The 13,840-nt window shown below is 41.1% G+C and overlaps 1 protein-coding gene across 2 annotated transcripts in view; it reads left to right on the forward strand.

Moving 5' to 3' along the window:
* The window catches only part of LOC127586383 (synaptosomal-associated protein 25), a 144,248-nt gene that overhangs the window by 68,619 nt on the left and 61,789 nt on the right, over nucleotides 1-13,840 (forward strand). For both annotated transcript variants that reach the window (XM_052044304.1, XM_052044305.1), the window contains exon 3: nucleotides 12,624-12,665. In XM_052044304.1, coding sequence (XP_051900264.1) covers nucleotides 12,624-12,665 — 42 coding nt within the window. The remainder of the gene's footprint in view (nucleotides 1-12,623; nucleotides 12,666-13,840) is intronic.

Raw genomic sequence — 13,840 nt, forward strand, 5'->3', positions numbered from 1 at the left:
CATATTAGGACTGCCTAAAGAGGTAAGTATTCAAGGGTGCCTTAAAGAGAAGAGGATCCTCAGGGATTGTTCCAGAGGGGAGGCCAAGATCACTGAATGTTTGATCGCCAACAGTGGAGGAAATCAGAGGTGTTCATAAGGCTAGATTGGAGAGAGTAGAGATCTGTGAGGACTGTGAGTTCCCAGAGAGGGGAGGTAGCAAGACCAGCGAGGGACTGGAACATGAAGGCGAGAATTTAAAATCTGTGGCCCTGCTCGAACATCCAGTGCAGGTTCCCAGACTTAACGTTAGGTGAACAACAGGAATCACGTTGGTTTCTTTCCTCTTCCAACTACAGTACTAAAACTTGGAATGGAGCCCAGGATCAACGTACTCCTTAAAGCTTAATTACACAATTATAGAGTCATTGACTCATCGAGAGATACAGTACAAAAACAGGACCTTTCGACCCACCAAGCCCATGCCAATCATCAACAACTCATTTACACTAATCCCATTTTCTTTATTCTCCCCACATTCTCGTCAACTCCCCCTTGATTCTCTCATTCACCTGTACACCAGGGGCAATTTACAGCAGCCAATTAATCTACCCACCTGCTCATCTTTGGGATGTGGGAGGAAACCAGAGCACCTGAATGAAACTCACGTGGTCACAGTGAGAACAAGCAACCTTGCTTCCACTTGTACCTGTCCTAGGTCAGAAGGGGAAGGAATGTTGATAGGAGTATATATCTGGATTTTGTTGGAAAGGAGTAGCTTGGCAACTTCTGCTCTCAGAATATTTGAGGAACCCAGGACAAATACCAGCTTCAGCTAACATAGCAGCCAGCACCATTATCACGTGAGTCTCTCTGGGTCTTTACCAATATAACTTGACAAGCAACTTAAGTAAGTGGAGCATTATGCTTTGAGGAGGAAATAGAAAATTGATTTCATGCTGCAATATATTTTAAGACCTCCTGGGTCCTGAATATTAGTGTTTGGATATGGTGTCCTTTTATCCTGGGGTCACGGCTCATACCAGCCAAGACTGACAATAAGAGCCATTAAAAAAAGAGGGATTTCATCACGGTATTTCTATCCTACACTTCAGTCAGTTTTAGTTTACTGTTTGATACACTTTCAGTACTTCTTTTAAATCATCTTCTATCCTATGGCTTCTAGAAACTTTACAAATTAATACCACTGTTAGGTATCATAGCACTGAGTTGGTGGATGCTATTTAAACATTCTTTTGACAGTGGATCCAAAACAGTGATAGAGCTACAACACATGGATACTGCCATATCTAGGCAGGGGAACAGCCCACAGGTTCCAGTACTAACCAATGCAATGCATCCATTGCTAAGATAGTACTGGAGTATGTTGGATCTAATACACAAATAGAGCTGTAGCATCCTATACCAGGGCAGGGCAACAGCATTGTGGATTTGGTACTGAGATGGAGCTACACCATTGTGAATCCATTACAAAGGTGGAGCTATACCACTGTGGATCCATTACTGAGGTACACCTACATCACTGTGGATCCATTGCTGAGGTACACCTACACCACTGTGGATCCATTGCTGAGGTACACCTACACCACTGTGGATCCATTGCTGAGGTACACCTACACCACTGTGGATCCATTGCTGAGGTACACCTACACCACTGTGGATCCATTGCTGAGGTACTCCTACACCACTGTGGATCCATTACTGAGGTACACTTCACCACTGCAATACACTACACCACTGTGGGTCCGTTACTGCGAGAGAACTGCAGCACTGTGCCACTGTATAGCCAATATTCTGAGATGGGACTTCACCACATGGGTCCCATATTTTGAGAGGGTTACAGCGCTCTAGAGCTAATACCAAACACTGTGGATTCAGTACACTGAGAAACAGGAAATTATAGCCCCCTGGATGACAAGGGATTGGATGAGGCAAAAAAGAACATTAGAAAATAGGAGCAGGAGTAGACCACATGGTCCATCAAGCCTGCTCTGCCATTCAATGTGGTCATTGAGTCACACAGCACAGAAACAGGCCCTTCGGCCCACTGAATCCATGCCGACCATCAAGCACCCATTCACACTAATCCTACAACTCACCTACCACTAGGGGCAATTTACAATAGCCAATTAACCAATAACCTGCACTTTGGGATGTGAATGGAAACCAGTGCGCCTGGAGGAAACGCATGCAGTTGCAGGAAGAGTGTGCAAACTCCACACAGACAGCAGCAGAGGTCAGGATTGAAGCCATGTCTACTTGCTGGACCACTGTGCTACCCAATCACTGAGTGAGAGTGATGACACACTAGATCCAATACTAGGACAGTCCTACAGCACTGTGAATGCAATATTGAGATACAACTGCAGCCATGCAGATTCAGTGCTGAAATAGATCTATAGCATTGTTCCTCTAAAACTAAGACAGATAAACAGTCTTAAGAGATTGAAACTAGGATCTCCCTTTCCTTTTTTGCACTCCACCTATCATTTTGTGTTTATCTTAGGAATGAAAGGCTTAATGTACGAGGAGCATTTGATGTCTCTGAGCCTGTACTCAGAGTTAAGAAGGATGGGGGGGGGGAGATCTTATTGAAACCTACCAGATACTGAAAGGCCTGGATAGAGTGGACATGGAGAGGATGTTTCCATTAGTGGGAGAGTCCGGGATCTGAGGGCACAGCCTCAGAATACAGGGACATCCCTTTAAAATGAGATGAGAAGGAATTTCTTCAGCCAGAAGATGGTGAATCTGTGGAATTTGTTGCCACAGAGGGCTGTGGAGGCCAAGTCATTAAGGCAGAGATTGATAGGTTCTTGATTGGTAAGGGGGTTAAGGTTTACAGAGAGAAGACGGATGAATGGGGTTGAAAAAAAAATCAGCCATGATTGAATGGCGGAGCAGATTCAATGGGCCAAATAGCCTAATTCTACTCCTATATCTTATGGTCTTATCTTCCCAGAACAAATGTTTCCTGGCCTTACCCAGATACCGAGTTATAAGTTGTTACTTCTGGAGTTGTACATCCGTTGATGCAGCATCAACATCCTTTGTTTAAACATCCTTTGTTTCTTGCTTTCTTTATGTGGCTTTCTCCTCAGTCGCAATATCATGACTATTGAAGTATGTAGTTAATATTTTCATTCAATGAGTACTTCAGTCTTTCTATCTATACTTCTACCAACTAATTCATTATCTAACTTTCAATTTTTATATAATGCTGTGCACAAATTCTACATATTCTCTGTGTTGAGAATGGGATACCCTAAGGATATAAGAAGATAAGAATTAGGAGTAGGAATAGGCCATCTGTCCCTTTGAGTCTGCTCTACCATTTATCAAGATTGTGGCTGATCTTCTACCTTTGCACATTTTCCTATTCTATCTCCTGTACTGTCAATCGCTGCTTTGAATGAACTTAATCACAGGACCTCCACTGCCCTCTGGGAAAAAGAATTCCAAGGATTTACCACCTCCAAGAAAAGAAATTTCTCCTCATCTCAGTCCTGAACAGCTTATTCCTTATTCTGATTCTGCTTCTAAACTCCTCAGCCAAGGGAAGCACCCTCCCCTTATCTATCCCATTAAGCACTGTAAGACTTTAGTAAGTTTCAATGAGATAACTTCTCATTTTTCCAAACCCTAGAGAATACAAGCCTGGTTAACTGAGTCTTTCCTCGTACCATCCCATGAATCAGACTAGTAAGGTTACTGTTCGAAATACACTCTTTGCTTTACTTCCATTATGGCAAAAAAATCCTTTTTCAGATAAGGAAAACAAAACAAAACAAACCAAATATTCTTGGTACACTCTCACCAAGGTCTTATACAGCATAACTGCAGTAAGACGTGTTCACTCCTGTATTCAAATCGTCTTGCAATTAAAAGCCACATACCATTTGTCTTCTTAACTGCTTGCTGACCTTCATGTTAGCTTTCAGTGAAATTGCTTACTTAGATACAGAAGGAGGCCATTTGGCCCATCAGGTGCATGCTGGCTCCCAACAGAGTAATCCCATCAGTCCCACTGCCACCTCCTTATTTATCTGCACTCCTACAACTTATTCTCACATGCCCCATCAACTCCCCTTTGTTTCTTTTTACCTATACTGATGGGTAATTTACTGTGGCCATTTAACCTAACAGCACATTCTTGGAACTTGGGAGGAAACCGGAGCATAGGAACCTATACGCTCACAGGGAGAATGTGCAAACTACACACACAGCACCTGAGGTCAGTATTGAACTTGGATCCCAGGACCTATGAGGCAGCATCTTTAACTGCAGTGCCACTGTGCCATTCTAGTGAATGTGTACCAAGGCACCCAGGTCTCTGATCATCAGCATTTCCCATGGATGACCAGAAAAAATACTCTGCTTTTCTTTATCTTGCACCAAAGTGGATGGTTTCACATTATATTCCACTTGCCATGCTCTTGTTCACTCAGTTAACTTGTCTTTAGTCTCTTCAAGCCTCTTTTCATCCCACCCACTACTCACAATCCTTCCTAATTTTGTATCATCAGCTAAACATGGAAATCTGACATTTGGTCCTTGATTATGGATTGTGAATAGCTGGAGTCCAAGCACCAACCCCTCCAGTACACCGTCTGCCAACCTGAGGAAGATCCATTTAATCCCATCCTTTACTCACAGTCTCACTAACTTTTTCCTAATACTAATTTCCTTCAATTTCTCAATCTCACTGAACCCTTTAATATTTCTGAGTTTTGTTTTGAAGACAGACACAATTTAATTTCTTCTTCCCCTTTATAAATTCTCCAGTTTCTGGCTGTAAGGGACCCTCTTCAATGACTCTATATGCCCTTGCTACTCTTTTCCTTTTTATATTCCTACCTAAGACTATTTTGATGTTTCTTGACAACTTACTCTCCATTTCCTTTATTAATTTCTTGTCCTTAGCTGAATTTTAAAATGCCCCCAATCCTCAGACTTACTGCTACTTTATAAGCCTCTTCCTTTGATCTAATATTATCTTTACCTTCTGCTATCAGCCATGTGAATCATTTTTCCTGTTGAATTTTTGTGCCTTAAAGGAATATACATCTTTTTGCAAATGATGTATTGTTTCATTGAGTGCCAGCTGTTGCCCAAGCACCTTTTAATAGCCTTTTGGTCCCAGTCAATCACAGCCAGCACCCCTCATACTCCATAATGTGTTTAGATTTAAGGCTCTAGTTTTAAGACACTGAAATACATCACTTTGAATTCAATGTAAGATTTTATGTATGATGGTCATTGTTCCCTAATAGCAAAATAATTAATTAAAATTCTCCTCTAGTTATTCCCTCAATATATAAATATAGAAACCCATTTTATATATATACACCATAAATGTGTCCTCCACCTTGTACTGCTAATTTGACCTGTCCAGTCTATATTTTGATTAATGTCCCGCCATGGTTACTGTATTATCCCTGTTTCAATGCCCATGATTTATGCTGTGCCCAATATTATGACAAACTATTTGCTGACCTATAAATAACTCCTACCCTAATTGAATTCTTGGATGCAATACTGAACAAGTGAGCATGAGACATTTCCAGGTCTCATGCTCACCTCCTTAATTTCTCAATTAAAACCTGTAAATAACATATGCTGACAAAAAAAAATCACAGTGACTCATGCAAAAATGGGCGTAAAAGATGTTTTCAGTGCTTCGTTCCAAATGCATCCATTCTCTTGGGGTTTATTGCATAATATTGGCTCTCTGTCGCATTATGTGTGCTAATTTCCCAACTTTGATTCTCATATTTTTCATACTTCCTTATGACATGGAAGGAGGCCATTCAGCCCATTGAGACCATGCCAGCTTTCAGAGCAATCCGATTTCCCACTTATTTCCCAATAACCTATTCCCTCTCACATGCCCATCACCTCCACCCTTTTTCTTCTGCCACCCTCCAACACTGGTGTAATTTACAGCGGCCAATTAACCTACTGACCAGCACGTCTTTGGGACGTGGGAACAAACCGGAGCACCTGGAGGGGAACCCACGCAGTCACAGGGAGAACATACAAACTCTACATGGACAGGACCGGAAGTCAGGATTGAATCCACATTCTTGGAGCTGTGAGGCAGCAGCACTACCCGCTGCTCCACTGTGCTCCCCAACTTTTCTCAACTCTTATTTATGTCTTGATTCAAAATCATTTCTCTCTATGGTGTATGTGTCAGTCTCTCACTCCTGAACCACACTAACCATTTGTGGTCTGCTGTGTTAAAGTAACCATGCATGACCGATGCTATTCTTCATTGCACCCTCATGTATTTCTACGCACTTGTTCACATTTGCACACTCAACATGGTATCCCAGTATCATGCCACATGTGTTATCCAGTGCAAGCCACCCTTCAGCCTTCAATGGCAAATCCAGAGCTTTATGCTTGTTTCTCCTTGTCTTGTGTAGTGGTCAGCCTATTGCAGGTAGTTCCTTCAAAATATTCATCTATAAGAATACAAACCACTCCTGGAAAGAATAATTAATTAACTAACCTTAACTCCAATTTTTCTGATTTAAATTCAGATTCAGATTAGTTTATTGTCGTATACACCAGGGTGCAATGAAATTCCTTGCTCATGTGAAGCTCAATGTACATGGGAATAATAAATACAGCAGAATGGTGCAAAGTATAGTAGTGCAGATTGAAGTACTGAAAAATGAAATGCTAAACTGACAATAAGGGAAGAGGTAGAATTAAGGGTTTGAGTGGCAGCACCACTGGGAAGGGGACATGAAAGAGGTGATTGGTTCAGAAGTCTGATCGCAGTGGGGAAGAAGCTGTCCTTGAGTCTGGTCGTCTGGGCTTTTAAGGTTCTGTATCTTCTCCTAGAAGGTAGAAGAGAGAAAAGGGAATGGCTAGGGTGGCAGCCATCCATGATGATACTACTGGCCTTCCTGATGCAATGCCTCATGAAGATGGACTGGATGGAAGGATGTGATGACCCTGTGATGGACTGGGCAGTGTTTACCACTCTACAGGTTCTGACAGTCCAGAGCAGAGAAGTTACCAAACCAGGCTGAAATGCAACCCATCAGGATACTTTCTATAGTGCATCTGTAGAAGTTTGAGAGAATCCTCACGGACAAGCTGTATATTCTCAGATGCCTAAGAAAGTACATATGCTGATGTGTTTTCTTGATCACTGCATCAGTGTGGAGAGACCAGGAGAGGTTGCTGGTGATATAGATACCTAAGAACTTGAAGCTGTCGACCATCTCTACCTCAGCTCCATTGATGAGGACAGGGTTGTGTTCACCTCCTCCCCTTCCTTTGGTCAACAATCTGCTCTTTGGCTTGCTGACTTTAAGGGCCAGGCTGTTGTTCTGACACCATGACACAAGGTTCACGATGTACAATTGATATCTCTTGATGAATTAAACAAGGTAATGTAACTGAATTCCAAAACAATTTTGGAAAACTTCCTATTTGATGAAAATAATTTCACTGATTAAAAAAAAAATTCTTCTTATTCAAGACCTTTGGAGAAACTTTACTGTCCATTACAGTGTTTCCTTAACATCTTTAAAACTTTAATCAGCCAAGTCACTAGCATATTCCTGTTTTTCTTAAGGCTCTGTGTGTCCCAGAAATATCACAATATATTGTATCGTTGTTCATTACTTTTATTTCAAATCCCAAATCTAAGCATTGTTGGACTGACAGATTTTCTCAAAATCAAGTTTTGAGAAAGTCTGTCATTAAAACTTCATTTGTTGAAATGGAGCAAACACACAGAATGCAGTTCATTTTTTCCAATCAAGATTTAATCATTGTCTTGTTGTATTTATTTTGGAAAATAATAAATAATCCACAATATGTAAAGCCCAAGCCTCTTGAAGCCAAAGGCTTAACTTTAGATTACCACCATGTTGTATCCTTTGCTGGTAAATTCTTAGATTGTCAAAACTGGTCCTCTCACTACGCCCCTTGTGGTTCCTGAACAGTGAAGCCACCTGTTTGGAAAAAAGAAATAAATCCATTCTGGCTTGGCCACAGAGTTAATTTGTAGGATAATCTTCAATTTTCCTAAATTCCAACATAACACTCAATTTTTTTCCTTTGAGTCAGAAAGTAGTTGGTACAGCAAGATCAACTCAATTGTATGAAAATGTCTATTCACGTTATTCAATAGTTGCCAATTTTTAATATGTGGGAATCTCATGGGATTTCACATGACCATTATAGAATTCAGTTTCTTCAAATTTTAATCCAGATCAATGGTTATTAACTGACATGATACAAAGAATAATAGACTAACATGTGCTTGTAAACAAACCTAGTAAATAACAATATGTTACTATTCTTGGTTCTGGCACCTTTAGATAGCTTCCGGTAGATTAAAAAAATGAATATAATGGTGCAAATTATTCATCACAACTTAAACTGCATAAAACAAGAGAAACTACTAGCTGTAGCCCAATCATTTTTAAACCAGACCTACAACTTAAAGTTTGTGCTTCAGAGTGACATCTCTAACATTTCTTAATTCATCAAAGCCATGGAGACTTCCCATGTAAACAAAGCATGCCAACATCCACAATTAAAGCTTTAATCATTACTCTTTAGTTTAAATGATTTTTTCTAAGGTTGGGTGTACAAAGTAAAACATTTAACATCAAGAAATAAACATCCTTTCTGATAATTTATAAAAGTAGGCAAATATAATAGATCAGGAACTCAAAAAGTTGTTAACTTTTAAGAAATGGTTCAAGGTAGTGAGCTCACGAGTCATGAACACTAATTAAATCACTGACAAAAACAAAATAAAAGTTACACATGCAGAGCTGAACACTGCCAACAACAATGATAAGACCACAAAGAGTTAGCAATTTTCAGCTGTGAGCAGAAGAATAACTGATACTGAACCCAAACAGCAGACTCTTTTCAAAGACATACTTTCAAATAAGGAACGTCCAGGAAAACATTCCAACAGACTTCCACACAAACTGAATCTACTGTATGTTCCTTTTACTGCATTAAGGGACTCAGTAGCAGTGGTCATTTTAAATAACATTTGTGAATCCTAGGTCAACCTCAAGTTTTGATAAGATACGTCCTCCTGGGTGATCAGCATTGTTTAGGCTTTCGATAGGTTCTGCTTTGTCTTGGCTAGGACATTATGGAAGTCAGTGCTTCCTGTTCCCAGTACTTTACGCAAAGTGGTCTTGATGACTACCATTGTGACCTTGGTCAGGAGTCCCTGATCCACCTCTTGTTTTAGTTCTGGTTCACCTTTTAGAACTTGAATTATAGTTAGAGTAAGGGTATATGTGTGGCAGTGATATTGATTTCATCAGTGGTTGGTGTTGATTGGGGGTAGCCATCAGATTAGATTCTCACAATTTGTTGCTGCTGTAGGCATATGGATTCACCCAGAGCAACCATTATTGAGACTTGCTTTACTGGCCCCCACACATATTGACCCGTAAAGATTGGGGTTTCCTGCTTTAATTCCGGGTGAGGCAGACATGACTGCTTGCTGTTGAACTGCTTACTTTTGAAGTCATTGGGTTTTTGCAAGGCATCAACAATGGTCTGCTTTGCTTGGTACCAGTTTGTTTCTCTCAAGACCCCCTGTGCAGCCCAGGATTCTGTTTGTGACTGAATATTTTACTCAGGTCTCTTCTCTTGCTTATTCAAAAGATTTCACTCTCTCTCACGAGCCATCATCTCCCGATGTGATTGGCCTTATAACTTGCAAGGTGTCTTGTTATCACATCCTTTATAACAGATTCTGTGTGAGGCATGTCTCCAGCTAGTGGAGTGTTTTCCTCCTTCAATTTCACCAGGGTCACTCAGTCAACGACTCCCCCCCCCCCCACCCCCCCATGGACTCTGTCTACACTTCTCGCTGCCTCAGTAAAGCAGTCAACATAATCAAAGACCCCATCCACCCCGAACATTCTCTCTTCTCCCCCCTCCCATCGGGCAGAAGATACAAAAGCCTAAAAGCACATACAACCAGGCTCAACGACAGCTTCTATCCCACTGTTATAAGACTATTGAAAGGTATGATAAGATGGACCCTTGACCTCATAATCTACCTCATTATGGCCTTACACCTTATTGTTTGCCTGCACTGCACTTTCTCTGTAACTGTAACGCTTTAATTCTGCATTCTGTTATTGCTTTTCCTTTGCACTACCTCAATGTACTGATGTGATGAAATGCAAAACATTACATACTGTATAGATGGCATACAAAACAAAGTATTTCACTCGATACATGTGACAGTAATAAACCAATTTACCCATTTTACCAATTACTGCCATGATGCTAAGGACAGTCACTCTGACCTCGCCTCTGGAATTCTTTGATCTATGTGTTGTACCAAGGCTGCAGTAACTTGCATAAATAAGTCTTCTGCCTAGTTATTACTTGTGGAAATGAAACTAAATGTGTGGGAGAGGAAGATAAAAGGAAGAGAAAACTGCTCCAAGAGGCAATATTATAAAATCAGAGGCAACAATAGAAAACAGAGAGGGGAGGGGAGGAGCTGGAGTTCTGATTCAGGGTTGTTAAATGTGATCTCTGTGGCAGAGAATTCTTCCATCTGAGTGTCCGGCAGTAATTTTAGAGCCCCCAGAGGGTTCTGCAACTGCAAATAAAGGGCAGTGAATACTGAGAAATCGGGAGGTTTAACCTTCAGGACGGAGGAGATATTTAAGATGGAAGCTCACGGTGAGTGAAGGACTAGGGGATAATTAGTGCTGACAGCTAGTCACTGTGTGGGTGCAGAGCCTTGAGAATGAAGAGAAGTGAAAATAAAACAACTATCATTAGGAAAGAATGAATGGGATTTTCAAATTAGATCCCAGTGGGGAACAAGAATGATTAAATCTTACAAAAGACTTAAGGCCAGCAGTAGGCCTCTGGTCAATACTATATTTCAAAGAAAGAGAATTGCAGTTTTTGTTTTATTACCACTCACGGCTTCTATGTATTATACAGCACAATAGCTCCACTGTAGAGAAACTGTAATACAACGATATAATAAATTCAATTATAACGTCTGCGATATGTAGTGACTTCTAGATTGCATGGTGTTTCGAATTTCCAAAGAGAGACTGCAATTTATGTGTAAGGAGGACTCAGCTGTACAACCCATGGCATCTCTGTGACCTCTAAAAGAAATAATGATCTGTACACAATATACTGTGCTACAGTGTACTGATATATTACAGTTGTTTTTTTCCAGCAAGGAAATGCAATTATCCCATAATTTATTTATGAAATTTTGACCCAATCCAGCATTGCTTCCTTTATAAAAATTCTCATCAAACATTTCCAATGCCTCCTTTTCTAAGCTTCTTTGCTTCTCCAGAGTTCCCTGATTAGGTCTGGTGGAGTAGAGTCAGAGGTGACTTCATAGCATTTACCAATTGGGCTGATAGCCTGTTTCCATGTTGTAACTTGCTATGGCATTCTTTGTGGAGGTTATACATAAGAGGGTGGTGACATTTACTGGAACAAAAAACATATAGTTATAATAGCACCTCTATAGACATGCCTTTTATATAAAATACAGGCTGTCACCTGGTAATGAACAGGTCTATTTTTACAGATGTCCATGTCAATTTTGTCCATAAGTCGGAAAATACAAAAGTCACTCGATATGGTAACCAGACCTCCACAGTATTGTAATGAATGGCATCAAAAGTACATAATAAGACTGATAAGAACAATTACTAACAGTGGATTGAGGTGGGGGGGAACTAGTTCTGCTGTTCATAGGAGCAAATGTATGTACATATGTTGGACTTTTGAAATTAATACTATTATGGGAGCTCGTTCATTTGTAGGGGTTGTGCTCAAGTTGAGCATTCTTAACCCAGGGACAGCCTATACATTAGGGTATAAATGCACATTAAACTTAAGCAAAGCAATAGATCAGCATATAGGATCAGGTTTTTAAACCTATTCTGAGATGCAGTAGAATTTCCAGGAATGTATTAGATTAAGATATGTCATTCTCAGTTATAGAGTCATACAGCACAGAAACAGGCCCTTTAGTCCACTGAATCCGTGACAACCAACCAGCACCCATTTACACTAATCCCATATTATTCTCCCCACATTCCCCTCAACTCCCCTACTTACACGCTAGGGGCAATTTACAGTGGCCAACTAGCCTACCAATCCGCATGACTTTGGAATGTGGGAGGAAACTAGAGAACCCAGTGGAAACCCACATGCTTACCAGCTCCTGCTCCACCCCTCCCAATCACCTTTTTATACTGGCTCAGTCCAGATGAAGGGTCTCGATCCGAAATGTTGACCGTCCATTTCCCTCCCCGGATGCTGCCTGACCTGCTGAGTTGCCCCAGCATCTGTGTGTTGCTCCAGATTCCAGCATCAGCAGTCCCTTGTGACTCCACCGTCATAATATTATAGACCTCTATCATTACACACCCCTTGCTCTGGTATCATCTCAAGCCCTCCACATCCATTTTCTAGCATGGACACTAAAATTGTGCAGAGTGGTAATAAACAGTGCTTTGATGGACTGGGTGTATTTTTTATTACATTATGGTAAAATGAAACATTATTGTTTATCTTCTGTGATCTAACTTGTGTTTTTCTCTCTCTTCCCACAGTCCCTGGAGAGCACTCGCCGTATGCTGCAACTGGTGGAGGAGGTACAGTATCAGCAAACTTTGTTTATTTGACACATTGATATATCCTAGATAACGATGCATCCTCATGCCTGTGATTCAATGTGACAAGGCTGCAGCAAATTTTAAAGGGAAGTTCATAAAAGAGGTCAAAGTAGGTGCTCCTTTACCAATGGTCAAAGTCTAATGTGCTGCTGACAGTATAACTGGCATCTGTGGGCAGTATGCACAGTGTAATAGTAGTATGTACCCACCAGTGGTTGGTGGAATGATGCTTCTATATATGGATAAACATAATGATTGCATCAGATTTGTATGTTGGGGCAGAATGCAAATTGAGTCTTGAAATGGAATGGCTGACCAGAAATCAGGGGAATTGGCTGTGCCTCTGTCTGAGACTGCAGTACACTTCAGCTCTGAGCTGTCTCTGTGGCATTGCACAGTCAATACAAGATGACTGGGTTGGCACACAGGCACCGGCTATGTTTGATAAGGCCCACCTGCTCAGTCAGGCCTCTGCAGCCCTACCCCCCCCCCCCCCCCCCCACCCAACAACTTCCCCCACCTGCTCACCACTCCCCTCTCCCACCAGTCCTGGCTCAGCAAGGAAATAAGCCAAAGTTCTTGCTGCTTCCCAATATTCAGTGTTTCTTGTCAGGGGATGTATATGTGCAGATAAGTCAGGTGCACCTTATATTGAAATAGTCTGGCCCTGCTCTATCCAGCTCTGGTATGATGTATTCCAGGCAGTTTTTGCACCTGATCAAACAGCTTTGATTTTCTCAGCTGGTATTTTTATTGTCATAAGTGAAGATGTTCAGAGAAACAACCACAGTCGCTGCTAATGATTTTCCTTTTACACTGTTTGTGACAAAGTCCAGGAGGTTAATTCTGACTAAACACTTGAAAATCTGTTTAGTGTGAGCCAGCATGGATTTGGGGCCACACTTAAACCTGAGTGAATCTTTCTTTAAAGATGTGGAATGCAGAATGTCCAAAACAGAACCCTGCAGAGACTGGAAATCTGAAGTGCTGGAAATGCTCAGCAGGTCAGGCAGCATCTATGGGAAGGGAAACAGCTAATGTTTCAGGTCAATCGCCAGTTTTGATGAAGGGTTACCTGGGGGATAAGATTGCTCTGTGAAATGGCATAGACTCAATGGGCCAAAATGTCCTCCTTCTGTGTCATGAAGAAATAT

This window comes from Pristis pectinata, chromosome 35, assembly GCF_009764475.1.
Source record: "Pristis pectinata isolate sPriPec2 chromosome 35, sPriPec2.1.pri, whole genome shotgun sequence".
In the NCBI taxonomy this organism is placed as follows: domain Eukaryota; kingdom Metazoa; phylum Chordata; class Chondrichthyes; order Rhinopristiformes; family Pristidae; genus Pristis; species Pristis pectinata.